We start from the raw sequence: 25,875 nt of genomic DNA, 5'->3' as shown, positions 1-25,875 counted from the left end.
TCAGACTACACTCACTGATCACACTCCCTTTCTGGAGTCAGATACAGGCACCTCTCACACTCCCTTTCTGTAGTCAGACTACACTCACTGATCACACTCCCTTTCTGTAGTCAGATACAGGCACCTCTGTCACACCCTTTCTGTAGTCAGACTACACTCACTGATCACACTCCCTTTCTGTAGTCAGATACAGGCACCTCTCACACTCCTTTTCTGTAGTTAGACTACACTCACTGATCACACTACCTTTCTGTAGTCAGATACAGGCACCTCTGTCACACCCTTTCTGTAGTCAGACTACACTCACTGATCACACTCCCTTTCTGTAGTCAGATACAGGCACCTCTCACACTCCCTTTCTGTAGTCAGACTACACTCACTGATCACACTACCTTTCTGTAGTCAGATACAGGCACCTCTGTCACACCCTTTCTGTAGTTAGACTACACTCAATGATCACACTCCCTTTCTGTAGTCAGATACAGGCACCTCTGTCACACCCTTTCTGTAGTCAGACACACTCACTGATCACACTCCCTTTCTGTAGTCAGATACAGGCACCTCTCACACTCCCTTTCTGTAGTCAGACTACAATCACTGATCACACTACCTTTTTGGAGTCAGATACAGGCATCGCTCACACTTCCTTTCTGTTGCCAGATACAGGCATCGCTCATACTTCCTTTCTGTAGTCATACACACTCACTGCTCACACTCCTTTTCTGTAGTTTGACACAGGCACCTCTCACACTCCCTCTCTGTAGCCAGAAACACTCACTGCTCACAGTCCCTTTCTGTTGTTGGATACACTCACTGCTCACACTTCCTTCCTATAGCCAGACACACTCACTGCTCACAATCCCTTTCTGTAATCAGACACAGGCATCATTTACATGCCCTTTCATTAGTCAGACATATGCATTAATCATACTCCTTTCTGTTTACAAACACTCTCAGTGCTCACACTTCCCTTTTGTATACTCAGGTACACTCAGGGCTGTATTCTGAGGCGGCCGTACGGTCTACGACAGTACTGTCCCACTGAAATCAGGATGCTGGGGAGGGGTGCCGCAAATCTATGGGTGGTGCCACTGCGCGACCGCACTGGTCGAACACCCCTAGAGCCGGCCCTGTGTCGTCTGACACTGTCATCACTCACACTCCCTTTATGTGATCAGACACAGGATCACTCACACTCCCTTTCTGTAATCAGAAACAGGTGGCGCTCACACTCCCTTTCTGTGGTCAGACATTGGCATCACTCATACTCCCTTTATGTGATCAGACACAGGATCACTCACACTCCCTTAATATAATCAGAAACAGATGGCGCTCACACTCCCTTCCTGTAGTCAGACAAAGGTGCCGCTCAAAATCCCTTTCTGTAGTCAGACACAAGCATCACTCACTCTCCCTTTATGTACAGGTGCCACTCACACTCACTTTCTGCCACAGACGCTGCTTACACTCTATTTCTGTAGTCAAACACAGACTCCCATAGCATTATTTCCATCTAGAATTGAGCCTTAGTGATGCCACAAGCACCTCTTCATTCTAAGCTGCTGCAACCTTCTGATCTTTGCTAGCCATTTATTTTGTATACACATACCATCCTCTTTGCTGCTTGACTATAGGTAACTCCTCCTTGGGGCTATATTTACTAAGCATGGCTTTTGTAAGCTGCCACTTCTCTGCGGGTTGGTGTTAAAAATTGAAAGCAGCATGAACATTCAGTGTAAATCCAGGCATTCTTTACACTGAATATTAGTCCCGGTTTAAACATTTAGCTTCAACCTACTGAGAAGCAGTGACTTACAAAGCCATGCTTCATAATGTCCAGTATCTCCATACCATCTCCACCTAGACCCTCTCTACCTAGAGCAAGACCATCATTACCTCCACACAGACCATCTCCACCTCCATCTAGGCCATCTAGAGACAGACCATATCCACCTCCACCCAGACCATTCAGACCAGAACTACTTCCACCCAGACTGTCTCCACCTCCACCCAGACCCTCTCTAACTAAAGCCAGACCATCTCCACCTCCACCTAGGCCATCTCTACCTAGAGACAGACCATATCCATCTCCACCAAGCTCATCTCCACCTCCACCCATGCCATCTCTACCCAGAATAGCTTTACCTCCATGCAGACCCTCTGTACCAAAAGCCAGATTATCTACATCTCCACCTCCACACAGACCATCTCAACATCCACCTAGACAATCTCTACCTAGAGTCAGACCATCCTCACCTCCAACCAGACCATCTCTTCCTCCACTTGACCATCTCTAGTTTCAGCCAGACTATCTCCACCTCCAAATCCACCAATGCCATCACTTCCTCATGCCAGACTCTCTCTAGCTCCACCCAAAAACAGTGTACTATCTATGAACAATATCTCACCTGCAGATAAGCCCCACAGCAAACAAGCACAATGCAGATGCATCCACCTGGTTCCAAAACTCAGAGATGTACTGGACACACTTAATAACAAACCCACGTCGGTCCGGGTCATAAAGTAACTAAAAGAAGAGATATCCTGACTGTCAGAGAAATTAATACTACATAAGGAAAACTCATATTACAGGTAAGGAAGACATTAAATAGAGGTTAATTCTGCAGATAAGAAGGTGGAAAGGTACATTATAAATGTAGATACAGACATAAAGGAACAAGATAATTAGAGAGACTGGTGGAGAGGAATACTGTAAATAGCAAGGCTGGCAGAAAAGAACAGAATAAAGAGATAGACAGGCAGAGAGGACCAGAGTTAATGTAGAGACAGGCAGAAATTACCAGCCTAAATAGAGATACAGGAGGAGAGGAACAGGATAAATAAAGAGACAGATGAATCTTAACAGGATAAATAGAGTGACAAGCAGAGAGGAACAGGATACATAGAAAGACAGGAGGATAAGGACAGGATAAATAGAGAGACTACTAGAGAGGAACAGGTTAAATAGAGAGACAGGCGGAGAGAAACAAGATAAATAGAGAAACTATGGGCTCTATTTATTAAAATTATTTTTACTAAAATAAAGTGAAAAAGGGTGTCTTCACACCCTTTTCACATTATTTTAGTATCACCTATAGTTATTACAGGGCAATTGGAGTAGAATTTGTAAAATTCTACTCCAACCCCTAAGTATCACTTATTTTTAGTAAGCAGATCGCATTTCCCATAATTGTAATGGGAAATGTGATACGACCACAGTTACTAAAAATAAATTGTAAAAAAATACCATTGAAAGCCCTGTGATAATAATGCCACCTGGAGGTGGCGTTATCCAGGGTCTCCCCCAGTTACCGGGCTCCTACTCTTCTCTAAAAGGCAGAGCAGAGCCCAGAGCTGGTCCCAGAGATCAGCTGTGTGGTCTAAACAGACTGCAAGCTGATACACTGCAAAAAAAAAACTTGTAAAAAAAAAAAATTCACTTACCTGACTCCAGGGACTTGTGGTCGGGGCTCCGGTGATGACTCCCCTCCAGAAGACATCACCAAAGCACCGATGACTGCAGGTAAGTGCTATTAAAGGAGGGGGGTCGCGAAGGGGGTCTGCGATCACGGGGGTGGGGCTTAGCCTTGGGGGTTGGGCTTAGTACCGGGGGGGAGCAGCGACGGTCGGTCAGTGCATGTGCGGGGCACTAGTCATGGTCATGGTCTATCGTGACTAGGGTGCAGAGGGGATTCACAGGGACAGAGCTTTCTCGCAAGCTCTGTCCCTGCAAGGGGTTTGTAGTAAATCCCTGTGATATTGCCTGAATTCGCAATGTGAATTCAGTCGATAATATAACACTACAATCTGCATTACAAATGCGGATTGTAGTAAATAGAGCCCTTTAAGAGAGGAACATGATAAATAGAGAGACTAGAAAAGAGGAACAGGATAAATAGAGGGACTAGAAAAGAGGAACAGGATAAATAGAGAGACTAGAAAAGAGGAACAGGATAAATAGAGAGACTAGAAAAGAGGAACAGGATAAATAGAGAGACTAGGAAAGAGGAACAGGATAAATAGAGAGACTAGAAAAGAGGAACAGGATAAATAGAGAGACTAGAAGAGAGGAACAGGATAAATAGAGAGACTAGAAAAGAGGAACAGGATAAATAGAGAGACTAGAAAAGAGGAACAGGATAAATAGAGAGACTAGAAGAGAAGAACAGGATAAATAGAGAGACTAGAAGAGAGGAACAGGATAAATAGAGAGACAGGAAGAGATGAACAGGATAAATAGAGAGATGACTGGAAAGGAACAATATAACTAGAGATATGGCCTGAAAGGAACAGAATGAATAGAGAAATAGAGAGACAGGCGGATAGGAACAACATAAATAGAGAGGCAGCCAGAAAGGAAAAGTATAAATATGGAGATGGCCAGAAAGGAGCAGGATAAATTTACAGACAGGCGGATAGGAACAATATAAATAGAGAGGCAGCCGGAAAGGAAAGAATAAATATTGAGATGGCCAGAAAGGAGCAGGATAAATTTACAGACAGGCGGATAGGAACAATATAAATAGAGAGGCAGCTGGAAAGGAAAGAATAAATATGGAGATGGCCAGAAATGAGCAGGATAAATTTACAGAGAGACAGAGAGGTACAGTATTAATATAGAGACAGGTGAGGAGGAACAGGATAAAAAGAAAGAAAGGTGGAGAGAAACAGAATAAAAAGAGACAGGTGTACCCTTAGCCCATGTACAGCCTTGTTAGGGCTCCCAGTCCCAGGTATTAGTGCTTCTTCCAATAAACTTGTACTACACGTTCCCCAAGCTGCCAGAGATGCTCTACCTAGGTGCTGGAAACAGCCCTCTCCTCCTTCTATGCATGTGGTTTTTCCAGAATATGGTTTATTGTAGATATGGAATGAATCACTCACGCTTTGCATGATTCCCTGGACATATTTGAGCATGTTTGGAATCCATGGTTTATTTATACTACTTTCTCTCTACCCAGGAGGTAAAGGGCTTAGGTAGCTTTAGCTTAGGTCCTACCTCAATTTCCATTGGCCTCACTACCACATATTTAGGCTGGTGGTGTTCCCCTTCCTTCCCCAGGTCTAGAGTTTTAGTTTTAATTGAATTATTCTGGTCAGATCGTATTCAAGATTTAAATTCTTGGCAATGGCCTCTTGCGCAGACACCATTACACTCTGTTGTCAGGAGCCGGCCTGGGATGGAGGGAACCAAAAGGATCCCTCTTCGCAACATGGAATTCCTTTACTTAGGGAAGGAGCGGGTAGTGGGAGCACCCGCCATCTGAAGATGGCGAATGCTCCCGCAATCAAGCTCCAAAAATATTGTATTTTCTGAGCTTTATGAATTCTGTCCCCATACTAGTGTATGGCCCGATAACTTAACTTTTACAATTGCAGGTGAAAATGTTCATTTTCATCTGCTTTTGTAAACATTAAGTGATGATGAATAGACCCCTTAATCCAAACATGTGTCAGCTGCTTTCCTAGGAGATGTATGGTTTATATGCTAGGTAACTGCCTCACCTTTAAAAGCCAGTGTGCAGGTGACCTTTACACCAGGAGGCATTTAAAGTTTCATTTTGGTATGGTAGCAGCTACCAAGTTTATGATTCTGAGTGATAGGGTAGATCATTGCAGGGGGCTTCAAGCTTAAATGTTTTGATGAAAATATGAACTAAAACTCCATTCTTTACTAAGGTGAGTGCAGAGCCAGATGATGTGAGATGCTGTGATGCCAAGGAATGATTCTGGCAGCTTTGAATGTGGACACAGAACACTGGTTTTTGGGTAGCACTACTGGTGACTGTGCTGATAGTCCTGTGCTTATTATGTGGCGATATGCTGGATACTTTTTGCTTAGGAAGATATAGAGCGCACATTTGTGAGTTGTATAAAATCAATAATTTTACTTGTAATAAAAATGATGTACATCTAAGACTTATGGTGCATACACATGGTCAGATCAGACAATGATCAGATATTGTTGTCTGATTGACCTGCATGTGCTGGATGATTGTTATCGAACATCCAGCACATGCACCAACCCTGGGAACTACTATAACGACCTGCGATCAATGATTGCGGGTTCCTATAGTAAACAGGCAAACCTGGTCGATATCGACCAGGTTGGCATGCATGCATGGGTGATGGTCGATACCGATATCGACCATCCATGCCCGTGCATCGACCATCGTTTGGTTGTTGGAGGGGGCAAAAAAAAATATGATATAAACGATCAAACTATAAACGATATCGTTATCGTTTATATAGTCCTTTTTATCTGACTGTGTATGCACCATTAGATGTACGTGATTTTTATTACAAGTAAAATTTGTGATTTTTAACTACTCACAAGTGTGCGCCCTATATCTTCTGATTTATATTTATATATAGCTTAAGGGAATTGCTGACCTGCTTAGAAGTTTTTAACCTCACAAAAACACACCTGAGATGTTACTCACATTTTAAGTCTGGTTAGGGTCATCAGTTGGAGAGAAGGTTAGGGCTTCCTGACATTTAGGGGTATATTTACTGAGGGTTGATTTTAAATCAATTTAAAATCAATCAAAATCCATAAAAAATGATGTTGTGTTCCTGGGGCTAGATCACACATTTACTTAATGATAATTTTTGATTTATTTTTAAAACATAACATTGATGTTGATTGATTTAAAAATTATCAAAATTTAACAAAATCGATCAAAATCAGTTAAAATCAACTTTTAGTACATGTACCCCTTAATGTCCAGGCCTTATATAATCAAATTTGTTTTGAGAGCATAATTTATTTATAGGCTCTAGGCATGGCCATGGGGACCAGATTCATGCTGAGTTATACCAATGTTTACATGCACCTATTTGAGAAAGATTATATCTGTGATGGACCACACATGAATCAGGTACTCTTTGGATGGTACAGCAACAACTTATTTATTATGTGGGATGGGGAGTCTACTCCAGCACTTAACTTTGTCACCTACCTTATTTCTAACACTTTTAATTTTAGATTCTCATAAACTTTTAGTAGTAGACATGGTAACATTTTGGATAGTACCCTCTGATAAGATTTGAATAATTATTTGCATCTTAAATGTAATTATTGTCTTTGGACTTCCAATATACCAAAGGGCAAATTTAGTAGACTCAAGTAGAACTGCATTTCGGATGCCATTTTTGAGTCACAAGCAGAAGAATAGGATTCCAACTTTGCTTAACAGATGAGATTACATATTTTTCATATTTGAATTTAATTCAAAATCCACTTAAATGAGGTATAGACTGACCAAAGAAAACATTATTTAACAAGACCTAATGTTATGAACTGTATTAAAAGCTAAACCTACATTTTTAAAAAGCATGAATTTGAAATCTATATTAGCTCCAAGCAATCTACAAAAGTTTAATTGTTTAATGAAACAGCATAAATGTAATTAGTTTCCACCAAGCCTGTAGGCTGTTTCAAATGTAATCTAAATATATGTACCTATCTGTAACTATATTCTCATCAGAACATTGGAGATCACATCCAACACCCCTGGGGAAGCATTTAAAGTAAACAGTTGAAATAATTGTGAAAGTATTCATGTTATATACATATTGCAGTTCCCCACTGATGTCATCAATATCACTTTCTAAATAAAAGAGCATTACTTTTACTTAATCTAGTTTATGTTCATCTATCTGTATAAACTTCTACTTTCATTTCATATCATTCACCGGGTTGCGAGGTATAGTTTTGTGGCCATCTATGAAGGGTTACTCTTTCTCTTTCTTCCCCCATTTTCTCATCTCTCTCTATTCCTCCCCTCTTTCTCTCCCCCTATTCCTCACATATCTCTGTCCTCTCCCTCTGTTTTTTGGGACTGAAAACAGTGCAGCACATGTGATGCAATTTGCACCATGTGTGCTGTCACAGTTTTGACTATGCCATTTTTATTACTATGACACTGAGCCAGGACTCCTGCAGCAATCACACTTTCTATAAGTTACTGATAAGCTATAATAAGGACACTTTCAGATGCAGCCAAACAAACAGGGCTGTAAATATACATTTGTATAATATAAACATTTGAAAAGTACCTGTCGCAGCTCCTCACACAGTATAGAGAAAACCCAGACATACAAAAGGTATTCTGCCCAAGATGGATATGTCTGAAAATCGATCATCAGGACATAAGCAAAGAGCCACAGGAAGCCGATATATGACACAACATTATAATAGAACTTGATTATTGGGGCATTGAAGAAGGCCATTAACTTCCAAAGACAGCTGAAGGGTTTAGGTCTGAGAGAGAGAAAGACATTTTCTATTAGTATTCATGACAGTATCAAAACATTATTCAGCAGCAGTGGAGACCAGATGTGTCCATGAACACTTACGTCTGCTTGTTGCTGGCTGATGCTTTTTAGCTGCATGATCTCAGCTTTTTATTTCACGATCACCATTTACAATGTTTAGATGCTTAGCTCTATTATAGGGACATTGGTTGATGACATTGATAGGGTTGTGGAAAGAGACTGTGAACATTGTGATAATTCAGATGTTGAATGCTGTTAGAGATTTGCTCAATACTTATACTGTATTACAGAGTTGGGAGGGAGAGACTTTTTTGCTGGATGTTGGCTTATAATTCTTACCTTTTACACAACCTTTTATGTTACCCCCATATAATTCTACCTGCTGATAGAGATAGGATGCAGTCACTATGTTGACAATCACAATATTGACAGTTACATTGTCGGCTCCAAAGTGCAGAATGCCGCAGGGAAATGGCTGTGCAATACTGTACAAGTAAAATGCAAAAACAGCAAGAGGTGCTTATAGGAAATAGACACCTGCTACAGGCATCTGCGATCTGAGTGCAGCATCCGTAGATGCTGCTTTGGATCACTATTGAGACCATCGCTGTCCTTGGCCAGTCTGTGAAAGCTGTAACTTACTCAGCCAGGCCATCGGACTTGCCCTAGGCTCTGCACTCTTACATAACAGGGCAACATGCCCCCATTTTGTAGAATGGTCCTGGTTGCCACCCCAGCTCTGCCCCCCCAAATTCCAAAGCATGTCAATCATGCTGCAGCTAAGGGGGGACTGTGAGTGATCATGTCAGACCAATACTGCACATGTGCAGAATGGGTCCTGCGCCTGTGCAGACCTAGAACCATGAGGTTTGTATACAAATCCAAATCAGGCTCAAAGTAAGAGATACATTTATATGCATATTGCTGATTGAGTTGTTATTCATAAAAGACTGAATTTACAAAAGAGACTTATGACTGATCAGGACTTTGTTTGCCAAGATAGAAGACTCAATTATCCTAATTAGCAGCAATTTTAGATAGTTGTTATTTAGATTATGTCCTATGAATTTGTGTTTTTATTAATTTATTAAGTTTTTTTCCATATTACTGACACGTATATACATTTCCAAATTGAATAGTACAAGTAATTACTGTCTGTCCTTTTTTCTCTATAACTTCTCCTGATCAACCCATTCTCTGATTAGACCATCATACACTCGAGAAGACTGTAATGTCTTAAATGTATTTAGTGTTTGTTTCTCTTTTGATTCTCTTACACAGGTATTGCAAAGATATGTCACACATCATTCTGTGCCCAGGACTGTATAGCTTCAGTGTTTCATTTTGTTTCTTTGAAACATAAACATTACTGTAATTTTCTAAGGGCGGTTGCCACCTTTCCTCTATAATGCTCTGTCCACCAAATTGCAGGTTACATTAATAATTAATTTATAGGAAGTGAAAACAAGAGAACTTCCATTTGACATCATCACAGTTAATGGTTTTAGTGGTTTAAATGGTGAATCTAAGCATGACATCATCTTATCTTGTCTGCAATTAAAATCTAAATTAGGCCACCATGCCCCAGTGAATTGGGCTTGATGTTGTTTGGTATTGTTATCTTACTTTGTTACTGTTGCGTGTCCTCCTGTCACTACTTTTTACTTTATTTTCTAAAATTTCCCAATTGCTTCCCTGGCACACAGGATATGCTAATTTGTTCACTATGGAATCAAGACCTGCTTGGTAGATTGACAATTTAACTGCAGCATTATCCGATCACCATACTAAAAAGCCACTATACCATTGCTGCCTCCACATATTCTTTGGACTGGACACAGTCCATTTTAGGAACCAAAATGTTAAGAAAAGCTACATTACAGTATCTCACATGAGTTTTGTTATTAAATGTGAATGGGCTTAACCTCTCACAAAGGCATACTGTGGCTGTCCAATATTTTAAACTTTTTCACAGGTTTTCAGTAAGAAACACTTTTCTTGGTCTCATTCTGTAAAGGTCTCTAAGAGAAGGAGGAATAACATAAATAGTTACTAAGCAACTTTTGACTGTATAAGAATAAGATTACTTCCCTCTTACTACACAAGACTAAACTATCACAGGCTCCTGGGTCTTGGATGACCAAGGCAGATATGTAATCCTGACTGGGATAGTGTACCAATAGCCCATCATAGTTGATTCCATAAATGCCTCTAATGTTGGACAAGGCACCTTCTAAATTATTTTCTTCAGAAATTTTCACAGGTTTCCAGTGACCAATAATAATACGAGGTGATTTAAAAATGGTATTAGACAAGAAAGTAGATCACTTCATCATGCACAAATGGCGTAAAGGTTTCTTTTTTCATTAGACCTAAACACTTATCTGTTAGGTAGTTTTTATTATAGTTGTCATTGAAAGCTTACATGTACAACTTGCTTACTCAGGACATCTATTCACTTGTAGACATGGTATTTGAAGGTCACAATACTGCACAATTGCTCCTCTGAGCCAAGGTTTCTTTCATGTTCTGGTGTAACCACTTGTAAGTGTTAATTGATGTGAAAATTTAACTAGCTGGCATTTTTGGTTAGCACCGGCATCTTCTGCTCTTGAGGAATGTGAATGCTATCAATAAGGTTATCAAGAATAGCTTTACTGTTTTGGCCAATATTAATATCAGAAGAAGCAGAGCTTGGTGAGTCAATTCAGTCAGGAGAATGTGAACTGAACTTCCCCAAAGAAACCAGTGGTATTGGGGAGTTTTTTTTCTGTTTGTAAAACATATTAATGATTTATTACACTATTGCAAGTAGAGAATAATGGAAGGAAGGGTGGATGAGGGAATTACATCATTGTGAAGAAGAATAAACACACTTCAAGAACCTGGTTGGCTCTAGGATATGATTACAAGAGAGCTAAAGATATATAGTACTGTGCAAATGTTTTAGGCAGGAGTGGAAAAAAATGCTGCAAAGTAAGAATGCTATCAAAAATAAAAGTGTTAATAGTTTATTTTCATAAATTAACAAAATGCAAATTGAATGAACAGAATAGAAATCTAAATCATATCAATATTTGGTGTGACCACCCTTCAAAAACAGCATCAATTCTTCTAGGTACACTTGCACACAATTTTTGAAGGAATTTAGCAGGTAGGTTGTTCCAAACATGATGGAGAACTAACCACAGATATTCTATAGATGTAAGCTTGCTCAAATCCTTCTGTCTCTTCATGTAATCCCAGACAGACATGATGATGTTGAGATCAGGGCTCTATGGAGGCCATATCATCACTTCCAGGACTCCTTGTTTTTCTTTACGCTGAAGATAGTTGTTAATAACATTGGCTGTATGTTTGGCATGGTTGTCCTGCTGCAGAATATATTTGGAGCCAATCATTATTACCATTAATCCTGACCAAATTCCCAATTCCATTTGCTGAAATGCAGCTTCAAACTTTCAAAGGAAACTCCACCATGCTTCACTGTTGCCTGCAGACACTCATTATTATACTGCTCTCCAGTCCTTTGGCGAACAAACTGCCTTCTGTTACAACCACATATTTAAAATTTGGACTCATCAGTTCAGAGCACATGCTGCCATTTTTCTGCACCCCAGTTCCTATGATTTTGAGCATAGTTCAGTCACTGGTCCTTGTTTCCACATCAAAGGTATGGATTTTTGCCAACAATTATTCCATGAAGACCACTTCTGACCAGACTTCTCCAAACAGTAGATGGGTGTCCCACTGGTTTCTGCCAGTTCTGAGCTGATGGCACTGCTGGACATCTTCTGATTTCTAAGGGAAGTAAGCATGATGTGTCTTTCATCTGATACAATAAGTTTCCTTGGCTGACCACTGCATCTATGGTCCTCAGCATTGCCCGTTTCTTTGTGCTTCTTCAAAAGAGCTTGAATAGCACATCTTGAAACCCCAGTCTGCTTTGAAATCTTTGCATGGGAGAGACCTTCCTGATGCAGTATAACTACCTTGTGTTTTGTTGCTGTTCTCAGTCTTGCCATGTTGTATGACCCGTGACATGAAACGGTCTTCCACAACCTCACCTTTGTAGCAGAGTTTGGCTGTTCTTCACCCAGTTTTAAGCCTCCTACACAGCTGTTACTGTTTACATTAATGACTGTGTTTTATCCTACTATACATATGAATATGATGATCATTATCACCTGTTTGGTATGATTGGTTAATCATACACCTGTCTATAATCCTGCAAAATCCCTGACTTTGTGCAAGTGTACCTAGAAGAATTGATGCTGTTTTGAAGTCAAAGGGTGGTCACACCAAATATTGATTTGATTTAGATTTCTGTTTTGTTCATTCACTTTGAATTTTGTTAATTGCTAAAAATAAACTATTAACACTACTATTTTAGAAAGGATTCCTACTTTGCTTAATTTTTTTCACACCTGCCTAAAACCTTCTGCACAGTATTGTATAATCACACCAACTATATATTTATATATATATATATTAGGGGTGTGCACCGGCCACTTTTCGTGTTTTGTGTTTTGGTTTTGGATCTGGATCTTTCTTCGTGTTTTGGATCTGGATTGGTTTTGCCAAAACCACCCTTCCGTGTTTTGGGTTCTGGGTTTTGTGTTTTGGATCTGTATTTTTTTTTTAAAAGCATAAAAACAGCTAAAATCACAGAATTTGTTGGTTTCTCTGCTCCTATGCTATTATTAACCTCAATAACCTTAATTTCCACTCATTTCCAGTCTATTCTGAACACCTCACACCTCACAATAGTTTTTTCATGTCCAAAAGGTTGCACCGAGGTAGCTGGATGACTATGCTAAGCGACACGAGTGGGCGGCACAAACACGTGACCCATCTAGGAGTGACACTGCAGTGGCAGACAGGATGGCAGTTAGAAAAACTAGGCCCCAAACTGTACATAATGCAAAGAAAAAAAAGAAGTGCAAGATGGAATTGTCCTTGGGCCCTCCCACCCACCCTTATGTTGTATAAACAGGACATGCACACTTTAACAAATCAATCATTTCAGCGCCAGGGTCTGCCACACAACTGTGGCTGAAATGATTGGTTCGTTTGGGCCCCCACAAAACAAGCTGGCAATTAATGTGTCCCTGCACAAACTGGCTCTACGGAGGCAAGATGTCATCCTCATCCTCCTCATCCACCGATTCCTCACCCTCTTCAGTGTGTACATCCTCATCCTCACAAAGTATTAACTCGTCCCCACTTGAATCCACCACCACAGGTCCCTCTGTACCTTCTGGAGGCTGGTCTGCCTGGAAGAGCTGATAATTCATTTTGATGAACATCATCTTCTCCACATTCTGTGGAAGCAACCTCCTACGCCTTTCGCTGACAAGGTTCCCGGCTGCACTAAACACTCTTTCGGAGTACACACTGGAGGGGGGGCAACTCAGGTAAAATAGAGCCAGCTTGTACAGGGGCCTCCAAATTGCCTCTTTTTCCTGCCAGTACAGGTATGGACTGTCTGACATGCCTACTTGGATGCTGTCACCGATGTAATCCTCCACCATTCTGTCAATGGTGACAGTATCATATGCAGTGACAGTAGACATGTCAGAAATTGTTGCCAGGTCCTTCAGTCCGGACCAGATGTCCAAACTTGGTCCTGCCTGCCCTGCATCACCGCCAGCGGGTTGCTTAGGATACCTAAGTTTTTTCCTGGCAGCCCCAGTTGCGGGAGAAAATGAAGAAGGAGCCATTGACGTGTCACGTTCCGCTTCAGCTGACAGTGTGTTCACCAGCAGGTCTTTGCACCTCTGCAGGCTTGTGTCGGCCGGAAAGAGAGACACCACATAGGCTTTAAACCTAGGATCAAGCACGGTGGCCAAAATGTAGTGGTCTGATTTCAACAGATTGACCACCCTGGAATCCTGGCAAAGCGAATGAAGGGCTTCATCCACAAGTCCCACATGCCGAGCGGAATCGCTCCGTCTTAGCTCCTCCTTCACTTTCTCCAGCTGCTTCTGCAAAAGCCTGATGAGGGGAATGACCTGACTCAAGCTGGCTGTGTCTGAACTGACTTCACGTGTGGCAAGTTCGAAGGGCTGGAGAACCTTGCACAACACGGAAATCATTCTCCACTGCGCTTGAGTCAGGTGCATACCCCCTCCTTTGCCTATGTCATAGGTGGATGTATAGGCTTGTATGGCCTTTTGCTGCTCCTCCATCCTCTGAAGCATATAGAGGGTTGAGTTCCACCGCGTCACAACCTCTTGCTTCAGGTGATGGCGGGGCAGGTTCAAGAGTGTTTGCTGGCGCTCCAGTCTTCGGCACGCAGTCGCTGAATGGCGAAAGTGGCCAGAAATTTTTCGGGCCACCCAAAGCGTCTCCTGCACGCCCCTGTCGCTTTTCAGAAAATTCTGCACCACCAAGTTTATTGTGTGAGCAAAACATGGGACGTGCTGGAATTTGCCCAGATGTAATGCCCGCACAATATTGGTGGCGTTGTCAGATATCACAAATCCCCAGGAGAGTCTAAGTGGGGTAAGCCACTGGGCGATGATTTCCCTCATTTCTCTAAGAGGTTGTCGGCGGTGTGCCTCTTACTGAAACCGGTGATACACAGCGTAGCCTGCCTTGTAACGAGCTGGCGTTTCTGAGATGCTGCTACTGGTGACGCTGCTGCTGTTGCTGCGTAAGGTGATACATCTACCCAGTGGGCTGTCACAGTCATATAGTCCTTAGTCTGCCCTGTTCCACTTGTCCACATGTCCGTGGTTAAGTGGACATTGTGTACAACGGCATTTTTCAGGACACTGAGGACACTTTTTCTGACGTTTCTGTACAGTCTCGGTATCGCCTGCCTAGTGAAGTGGAATCTAGACGGGATTTGGAACCGGGGACACACTACCTCCATCAATTGTCTAAATCCCACTGCACTAATGGCGGATACCGGACGCACGTCTAACACCAACATAGCAGTCAAGGCCTCAGTTATACGTTTTGCTTCAGGATGACTGCTGTCGTACTTCATCCTCCTCGCTAAGGACTGTTGGAGGGTCAATTGTTTAGTAAAAGTAGTGGTGTTCCTACTTCCTCTCTGGGATGATGAACAACTCCCAGCAGCAGCAACAGCAGCAGCGGCAGCAGTAGGCGTAGCAATGCAGGATCCTCCGGAGGAATCCCGGATAGGAGAGTCAGTCATGCCAGTGACATGGCCTGCAGGACTACTTCCGATCCTGACTAAGGAGGAAATTGACGAGGAGGGAGTTGACGGTGTGGTTTGCAGGCGCTTGGATACAACAGGACAACGGGATTTAGGTGTCCCTGGACTGCTTACGGTCTTAGCCAAAGTTTCTGAACTTGACAGTAACTTTTTATGAACGCGCTGCAGGTGCCGTATAAGGGAGGATGTTCCTAGGTGGTTGACGTCCCTACCCCTACTTATTTCACCTTTACATATGGTACATATGGCAAGACAGTTGTTGTCCGGATTTGGATAGAAATACTGCCAGACCAAAGAGGTGGAATGTTTGGTCTTCTGCCCAGGCATGACCGTGATGGGCTTTTTCATCCCACGGACAACAACTGTCTCCCCCGGAGCCTGATTTAAACAAACCACATCACCATCAGAATCCTCCTCGCCAACATCCTCCTCAGCGCCAGCTACACCAGTATCCTCATCCTGTTGTACTTCAACAGTGACATCTTCAATTTGCATATCAGCAAGTGGACTGTGGGTGCTCCTTTCAGCACTTGCAGGGGGCGTGCAAATGGTGGAAAGAGCCACCTCTTCCCGTCCAGTGCTGGGAAGGTCAGGCATCGCAACCACCACCACACTTGGACTCTCCTTGGGGATTTGTGATATCTTCTTAGAAAGCACAGTTCTTCGCTGTGCTTTTGCCAGCTTAACTCTTTTGATTTTTTTAGTGGGAGGAGGGCTTCCATCGTCATGTGAAGCTGAACCACTAGTCATGAACATACTAGGGATCGACCTTAGCCGTTCCTTGCCACTCCGTGTCGTAAATGGCATATTGGCAAGTTTACGTTTCTCTTCAGCTGATTTAAATGTCTTTTTCAAGGTCATTTTCCTGAACTTTGCCATTTGGGATTGTATGTGCCCTCTACTATGACATTGGGCATCGGCCTTGGCAGACGACGTTGATGGCATGTTATCGTCTATGTCATGACTAGTGGCAGCAGCTTCAGCACTAGGAGGAAGTGGTTCTTGATCTTTCTCTATTTTATTTTTATCGGAGAAAGTTTGGTCCTCCATTTATGTTATATCGATTTGATATATACGTGCGGCTAAACACAGAAAATATATATTTTTTTGGTTTGGACTGGAGTGTACTTTGGGGGTTACAGCACCCTTTAACGGTCAAGCCAGCCGGCCCTTATGACACAGGCGCACTCTTGGCACTACTTTGTTGATGCACGTGCGGCTACTGCGCACACAATTCACAAACACAGAAAATAATTTTTTTTTTGGTTTGGACTGGAGTGTACTCTCGGGGGTTACAGCACCCTTAACGGTCAAGCCAGCCGGCCCTTTACTTATGACACAGGCGCACGCTTGGCACTACTTTGTTGATGCACGTGCGGCTACTGCGCACACAATTCACAAACACAGAAAATAATTTTTTTTTTGGTTTGGACTGGAGTGTACTCTCGGGGGTTACAGCACCCTTAACGGTCAAGCCAGCCGGCCCTTTACTTATGACACAGGCGCACGCTTGGCACTACTTTGTTGATGCACGTGCGGCTACTGCGCACACAATTCACAAACACAGAAAATAATTTTTTTTTGGTTTGGACTGGAGTGTACTTTGGGGGTTACAGCACCCTTTAACGGTCAAGCCAGCCGGCCCTTTACTTATGACACAGGCGCACTCTTGGCACTACTTTGTTGATGCACGTGCGGCTACTGCGCACACAATTCACAAACACAGAAAATAATTTTTTTTTTGGTTTGGACTGGAGTGTACTTTCGGGGGTTACAGCACCCTTAACGGTCAAGCCAGCCAGCCCTTTACTTATGACACAGGCGCACGCTTGGCACTACTTTGTTGATGCACGTGCGGCTACTGCGCACACAATTCACAAACACAGAAAATAATTTTTTTTTTGGTTTGGACTGGAGTGTACTCTCGGGGGTTACAGCACCCTTAACGGTCAAGCCAGCCGGCCCTTTACTTATGACACAGGCGCACGCTTGGCACTACTTTGTTGATGCACGTGCGGCTACTGCGCACACAATTCACAAACACAGAAAATAATTTTTTTTTTGGTTTGGACTGGAGTGTACTTTCGGGGGTTACAGCACCCTTAACGGTCAAGCCAGCCGGCCCTTTACTTATGACACAGGCGCACGCTTGGCACTACTTTGTTGATGCACGTGCGGCTACTGCGCACACAATTCACAAACACAGAAAATAATTTTTTTTTGGTTTGGACTGGAGTGTACTTTCGGGGGTTACAGCACCCTTTAACGGTCAAGCCAGCCGGCCCTTTACTTATGACACAGGCGCACGCTTGGCACTACTTTGTTGATGCACGTGCGGCTACTGCGCACACAATTCACAAACACAGAAAATAATTTTTTTTTTGGTTTGGACTGGAGTGTACTTTGGGGGTTACAGCACCCTTTAACGGTCAAGCCAGCCGGCCCTTTACTTATGACACAGGCGCACTCTTGGCACTACTTTGTTGATGCACGTGCGGCTACTGCGCACACAATTCACAAACACAGAAAATAATTTTTTTTTTGGTTTGGACTGGAGTGTACTTTCGGGGGTTACAGCACCCTTAACGGTCAAGCCAGCCGGCCCTTTACTTATGACACAGGCGCACGCTTGGCACTACTTTGTTGATGCACGTGCGGCTACTGCGCACACAATTCACAAACACAGAAAATAATTTTTTTTTGGTTTGGACTGGAGTGTACTTTCGGGGGTTACAGCACCCTTTAACGGTCAAGCCAGCCGGCCCTTTACTTATGACACAGGCGCACGCTTGGCACTACTTTGTTGATGCACGTGCGGCTACTGCGCACACAATTCACAAACACAGAAAATAATTTTTTTTTGGTTTGGACTGGAGTGTACTTTGGGGGTTACAGCACCCTTTAACGGTCAAGCCAGCCGGCCCTTTACTTATGACACAGGCGCACTCTTGGCACTACTTTGTTGATGCACGTGCGGCTACTGCGCACACAATTCACAAACACAGAAAATAATTTTTTTTTTGGTTTGGACTGGAGTGTACTTTCGGGGGTTACAGCACCCTTAACGGTCAAGCCAGCCGGCCCTTTACTTATGACACAGGCGCACGCTTGGCACTACTTTGTTGATGCACGTGCAGCTACTGCGCACACAATTCACAAACACAGAAAATAATTTTTTTTTTGGTTTGGACTGGAGTGTACTTTCGGGGGTTACAGCACCCTTAACGGTCAAGCCAGCCGGCCCTTTACTTATGACACAGGCGCACGCTTGGCACTACTTTGTTGATGCACGTGCGGCTACTGCGCACACAATTCACAAACACAGAAAATAATTTTTTTTTTGGTTTGGACTGGAGTGTACTCTCGGGGGTTACAGCACCCTTAACGGTCAAGCCAGCCGGCCCTTTACTTATGACACAGGCGCACGCTTGGCACTACTTTGTTGATGCACGTGCGGCTACTGCGCACACAATTCACAAACACAGAAAATAATTTTTTTTTTGGTTTGGACTGGAGTGTACTTTCGGGGGTTACAGCACCCTTAACGGTCAAGCCAGCCGGCCCTTTACTTATGACACAGGCGCACGCTTGGCACTACTTTGTTGATGCACGTGCGGCTACTGCGCACACAATTCACAAACACAGAAAATAATTTTTTTTTGGTTTGGACTGGAGTGTACTTTCGGGGGTTACAGCACCCTTTAACGGTCAAGCCAGCCGGCCCTTTACTTATGACACAGGCGCACGCTTGGCACTATTTTGTTGATGCACGTGCGGCTACTGCGCACACAATTCACAAACACAGAAAATAATTTTTTTTTTGGTTTGGACTGGAGTGTACTTTGGGGGTTACAGCACCCTTTAACGGTCAAGCCAGCCGGCCCTTTACTTATGACACAGGCGCACGCTTGGCACTACTTTGTTGATGCACGTGCGGCTACTGCGCACACAATTCACAAACACAGAAAATAATTTTTTTTTTGGTTTGGACTGGAGTGTACTTTCGGGGGTTACAGCACCCTTAACGGTCAAGCCAGCCGGCCCTTTACTTATGACACAGGTGCACGCTTGGCACTACTTTGTTGATGCACGTGCGGCTACTGCGCACACAATTCACAAACACAGAAAATAATTTTTTTTTTGGTTTGGACTGGAGTGTACTTTCGGGGGTTACAGCACCCTTAACGGTCAAGCCAGCCGGCCCTTTACTTATGACACAGGCGCACGCTTGGCACTACTTTGTTGATGCACGTGCGGCTACTGCGCACACAATTCACAAACACAGAAAATAATTTTTTTTTGGTTTGGACTGGAGTGTACTTTCGGGGGTTACAGCACCCTTTAACGGTCAAGCCAGCCGGCCCTTTACTTGTGACACAGGCGCACGCTTGGCACTACTTTGTTGATGCACGTGCGGCTACTGCGCACACAATTCACAAACACAGAAAATATATTATTTTTTTAGCACTTGGGGGGAGCACCCCTGATGGACAGAGCACCCCCTGGACAACACTACAGCGCTCCTTTAGGACTGGGACACTGCACAGGACTTTGGAGTGGACACAGCCCCTATGGAGAACTGACTGCACAACACAGTCCAGCCAGCCCCTATGGACTTTGAAGTAGTGGACACAGCCCCTATTAACAACAGCAGCACAGCACAACACAGCCAGCCCCTATGGACATTGAAGTAGTGGACAACAGCAGCACTACACTACACTACACAGCCCTAACTCCCACCCTCCCTCTTCACTGTCCACAGCCGAGTGAGAAAATGGTGCCGACGCGGGTACCTTATATAGGATCCAAAACCCGCGAGACTCGGAAGGCGGGATGATGACGTTTTGCCTCGATTTCAGATCCGAGTCAGGCGGGAAAAGTCGAGCCTGACTCGGATCGGACTCGGATCGGGGGGGCTCGGGGGGGTTCGGATTTCAGAAATCCGAACCCGCTCACCCCTAATATATATATATATATATATATATATATACACAGTATATATATATATATATATATACACACACACATGTATGTATGTATGTATGTGTGTATATATATATATATATATATATATATATATATATATACATTCAGCTGGTAAAATAAGTATTGATCACATCAACATTTTTCTCAGTAAATATATTTTTAATGGGGCTATTGTAATGAAATTTTCACCAAATGTCAGTAACAATTCATGCAATCCAGACATGCAAAGAAATCAAACCATAGATGTCCATAAATTAAGTTATGTGTAATAATGTGAAATGACACAGGGAAAAAGTATTGAACACATGAAGAAAGGGAGGTGCAAAAAGGCACGAAAAGCCAAAACACCAGCTGAAATCTATCTGTAATTAGAAAGAATTTCTGCCCACTGTCAGTGCAAATTAATATAAGCTGGTTCAGTCCTAACTGATGGCCTATAAAAAGGTGTCTCTTTACCAAAGTGTCACACAAGAAACATCTCATGATGGGTAAAAGCAAAGAGCTCTCTTAAGACCTTTACAACCTTATTGTTGCAAAATATACTGATGGCATTGGTTACAGAAGGATTTATAAACTCTGAATGTTCTAGTGAGCACTGTTGGGGCCATAATCCAGAAGTGGAAAGAACATCATTTCACCATAAACCAGCCATGACATGGTGCTTCTCGCAAGATTTCTCATAGAGTGGAAATAATTATCAGAAGAGTTGTCCAAGAGCCAAGGACCACTTCTGGAGAGCCTCAGAAAGAACTGGCATTAACAGGTACAATTGTTTGAAAGAAAACAATAAGTAATGCACTCAACCGGAATGGCTTGTATGCACACTCACCATACAAGACTCCAGTGCTGAAGAAAGAACATGTTGAAGCTTGTTTAAAGTTTGCTGGACAACATTTGGACAAGCCTATAAAATACTGGGAGAATATAGTCTGGTCAGATGAGAACAAAATTGAACTCTTTGGATGCCATAATACACACCATGTTTTAAGAGAAATTGCGCTGCACATCACCCCAAAAACACCATACCAACAGTGAAGTTTAGAGGTGGGAACTCCATGGTGTGGGGCTGTGTGTCAGCATACGGTACTGTCATAATTCATGTAACTGAAGGAAGGGTGAATGGAAAAATGTACTGCGATATTTTTGATAAAAATCTGCTGCCATCTACCAGGATGCTGAAGATGAAAGGAGGATTTACATTTCAACAAGACAATGATCCCAAACACACAGCCAAGGGCACTCTCAATTGGTTTCAGGGAAAGAAAATAAAGCTGCTAGAATGGCGCAGCCAATCACCGGACTTGAATCCAATTGAAAATCTATGGAAAGAACTAAAGATAAGAGTACATAGAAGAGGCCCACATAACACACACACACACATACACACATATATATATATATATATATATATATATATACATATATATATACACACACACACACATACATACACACACTAGGCATACATTTTTGAGTGTGGGAGGAAGCTAGAGTACCTGGAGGAAAACCACACAATCATGGGGAAGTGCTGATTGGCTCAGAGATGGATGGTTTCTATGGCAGCATCTTCTTTCATCCAACCAGCCCTTCCCCATTGACTTCATGGGAAGTGACATTGGGTGACTTTATCTTTTCACCTTAGACACTATACCATGTACAGTGCATGTCCGGCTGGGATCAGATTTGCATTTTGTTATATGCTGAAGACCTGTGGACTACTAAATGCACTGAAGAGTATCCAATCTAATGGGTTTGTCAGTATAGTTTTCTTTTTAATAAATTAATTACCTCTTCAAACTGTGTGTACTGCCATTGTTTTAATATTTTATTTAGGGGGGTGACTATAAGTAGCATCAGGCACTTAATGTCTGGGCATGCTTGTACTTGTTCCATAAGTGCCAAAATGCTGGGGCAGGCTTGCTGATATCTGTTGTCTCACTGTAAAGAACAATACTTTTATCTACTTTTACATTAACCCCGCATCCACTACTTAGACAGAGTCCATGACACATCATCAGACACACAGAGGAATTGCTGCAAAATCTACTGTGCCACTTTATGGAGTATATTTGAAAGATGCCATGTTATTGGACGCTTTTGTGTAATTAATTCATGCAGATTTGCTATATATCTGTGGCTGCTGGAAAACTGGAGTCAGGATAATAAAAGCAGTATGATAATACATGAGGCATACATCCTCTGTGACTGCGTAAAGACTGGAGAAATCAGGATAGTAAAAACACCCTCGATGAAGTCAAAATATTGAGGAAATGCATTGGGTATTTTTAAATTAGAAGTTATTTTCAGCAGAAAGCTGTATTAATTAATGTAAGAACAGAGTTTTAAATTTTTTTATAAATACATTTTATTGGTTTTACACAAGACTAAAAGGCTGATTACTATTTGGTGGCTGATCTTGGTGCGAGGGTTCTATTTCAGAAGAAGAAGATCTAACCATCCTGCTTACCCAGAAACCTACACCTTATGAAAGGAGACATAACTGCCTTTGAAAAATTGGGTAGCACCACTGGACAATATTTATAATAAGCTCTCCCAGGGACCTTTTATTCTACAAATTTGTTTTTTGACATTTCAGTTCTTTTGACCAACAAAGGACCACCCCTTGGGAAGCTGCTAATCTGTATATTATGTATATTCTGTTATTGTGTAAATATTGTCAAACATAGTGCAAACATATTGTACACACACATACACTAGGCATACATTTTTGAGTGTGGGACAAAACTAGAGTACCTGGAGGAAACCTACACAAGCATGGGGAAGTGCTGATTGGCTGAGAGATGGATGGTTTCTATGGCAGAATCCTCTTTCAGCCAACCAGCACTTTCTCATTGATTTCAAGTAAAGTGACATTAGATGACCCTGTTATTTTGGCTTAGTCACTGTACCATGTACAGTGCATGTCCGTCTGGGATCAGATTTGCATTTTTTTATATGCTGAAGACCAGTGGACTACTACATTGATGAAGAGGATACAATCCATTGGGTTTCCCAGTACAGTGACTTTTTTTTTAGTAAATGACTTCCCTCTTTGGTAAGTGCGTACTGTATTTGTTGTAATATTTTCTTTAGGGGGTACTACAGGTAGCATCAGACACTTAGTTTCTGGTCATGCTTTTACTTGTTCCACAAGTGTCGGCATGCCAGGGCAGGCTTGCTGATACCTGTAGTCCCATTGTAAAAAACAAAACTTTTATCTACTTTTATCACATCCGCTGCCACCATATATGCTGGGAAAAGTCCTGGGGTTTCATCCCAGGGATGGTTGACCCTTGGGAGGGACCCCAACTTTCTGAGAATTTCCTGGTCTGTGCTGGTTTAAATTTATAGCAGAGAGACCCCACACTGTGCATCTCCCTGCTATAGAGTAAGTTCCCAGTTGGTTCAGCCTGGTGCTGTTTATTGGAAAATAGGTGGGACCTCCTCCCGTTTTCCCCCCAATTTTCCAGTACCAGATGAGACTGAAAGGTTCAGGGCTGGTTATGGATTTTGTGGGGGTCCCCATACAGTATTTTTCCATAATTTTAAAATATTTCTATAATTTTAAACATAATAAAGCCTGCACAGATAATAATGATCTGTGCAGTGTTTCTCCCAAATTCACCTGCCATGGGCAGGTCTATTGTTTGGGTGGATTTGGCAGCGGTTTTTATGGCAGATTTCAAAACCCTTGTTTGATAAATCCGGGGTTTCTATTCTATTCTTTGTATGGTCAAAATATTGATGGTACTTTGATATTCAATTATGTTCTATTCTATTCTAAAGTGTGCTTTCACAGCAGTTTTGTAGCAGTTTTGCCATTGGTAAATAGACAGATACAGTAGCAAAACCAATGCCAAATCACTGGGATTAGAATCCGCTACTTAGTACATTTTGCCCCTAGCGTGAGATTAAAATTAAATGATGCAGGTGTAAGTCCAGAGCTACTGACTGTGGTATATTTAAACAACTGTGGACCTCTTGTGGCAAAATGTAGGAAATACACCACTAGACTAAATATTGTTATGAATCAAGTTAATAAAAATCAACATAATAAATCCTTATAACCTGTTCCATATGTTTTACCTATAATATAAGCACATGGAGAAAATGGTATAATTTCTAATGCCATATAACAGAATAGCAGGCTTGACTTGCAAAACAATGGCAATAAGGCAAAGTCCTGATATATGAAAATCACTTGATGTGCTAATGAAAATAGTCAGGAATGGTCACTGGTGGGAGCATGGATTGTAAGGGTGCAGACTGGTTTGAGAGACAGCATGGATCTGTAATTGACTGCAGGCTAGGAGCAGAAAGGAACATGTACATGAATGTGGATACTGAGCAGCCTGGTAAATGAACTGGATGCCAGGAATAGGACAGACACTTGATAATAAGCATGAAAAACAGGTGCAGCTCATTAGCCAATTGCCTCAAGCTGCAGAGATACACATCATGGAGTGCTAGGAGCACCAGCAGAAGTGCAGCACCATTGTTGAAAAATAATACTGCAGGATCTCAACACTGGGAGAGCACCACTACTGTAGTAAGAGTAGTACTGCCATAGATCATAACAGGTGGAGGCAACACAGAAAATGTTGTTCAAACCCTAAAATAAATAAGAACTATTTCAACCAACTGGTACCCTTAGAGATCAGATAGGAACCCCATATCCTGGTGAGGAACCAAGTAATTTTGACATATTCTAAGAGAAATGTGGAAAAGTGATGGTAAACTGAAAAATAATAAAAAAAAACAATAAATTAAAGAAAAAAAGATGTCTAAAAACACTACATCCAGAAATCAAGTCAAGGGTCTATATAGAGGAGAACAAATAGAAAACAAGGATTTTCAATTTAAATTCCAAACAACTGACTAAGGATGCGGACATTAATTTGGAGATAGGACTCAAATTTGCACCAAAAAAAAGATTAACTCCTTTCCAGACCTTCATTGATGTAAATAAAAATATTAGGACATTGACTGTCAAGAAATTCCATGCCAAAAACATAACCCAAATAAAGAAGAAGAAGGGGACTTTCCAAAATAGAAGAATGATCAAAATTCATAAAAAAGGTACATGTTTTACCCATCCCATACAAAAGGCAATTTTATTTACACAATTTATAAAGTAGTTCTGGAAGACACCACAAATTAAGTAAGAGGGAAAGACAACATGAAAAAAATGGAGAAAGATGCCATAAGAAATTTGAAGAAAGATGAAAATCTTACATTAAGCCAGGAGAAAAAGGTGGAGGAATCGTTCTATTGAATTGGAAAGGCTATGAGAAAGGTATTATCAGACAACTCCAAGATAAAGGAACTTCTCAAATCCCACAAACCGTTTTAAGACCAGTTTACAGAAATTATTGGAGAAATATCTTAAAAAAGGAACCAATACTAAATCTAAATATGAC

At 42.0% G+C, this 25,875-nt stretch overlaps 1 protein-coding gene across 1 annotated transcript in view; it reads right to left on the bottom strand.

Annotated features, from left to right (window-relative positions):
* LOC148517856 (transient receptor potential cation channel subfamily M member 2-like) overlaps positions 1–25,875 on the bottom strand; it is a 248,125-nt gene that overhangs the window by 94,312 nt on the left and 127,938 nt on the right. The window contains exons 18-19 of the mRNA XM_088478123.1: positions 8,062–8,266; positions 2,409–2,527 (exon numbers count right to left, since the gene is read on the bottom strand). Coding sequence (XP_088334249.1) covers positions 2,409–2,527; positions 8,062–8,266 — 324 coding nt within the window. The remainder of the gene's footprint in view (positions 1–2,408; positions 2,528–8,061; positions 8,267–25,875) is intronic.

The sequence above is a fragment of the Taudactylus pleione genome, unplaced genomic scaffold, assembly GCF_031769625.1.
Source record: "Taudactylus pleione unplaced genomic scaffold, aTauple2 ptg000207l, whole genome shotgun sequence".
Lineage (NCBI taxonomy): Eukaryota > Metazoa > Chordata > Amphibia > Anura > Myobatrachidae > Taudactylus > Taudactylus pleione.
This window is presented reverse-complemented; position numbering and strand designations above follow the sequence as displayed.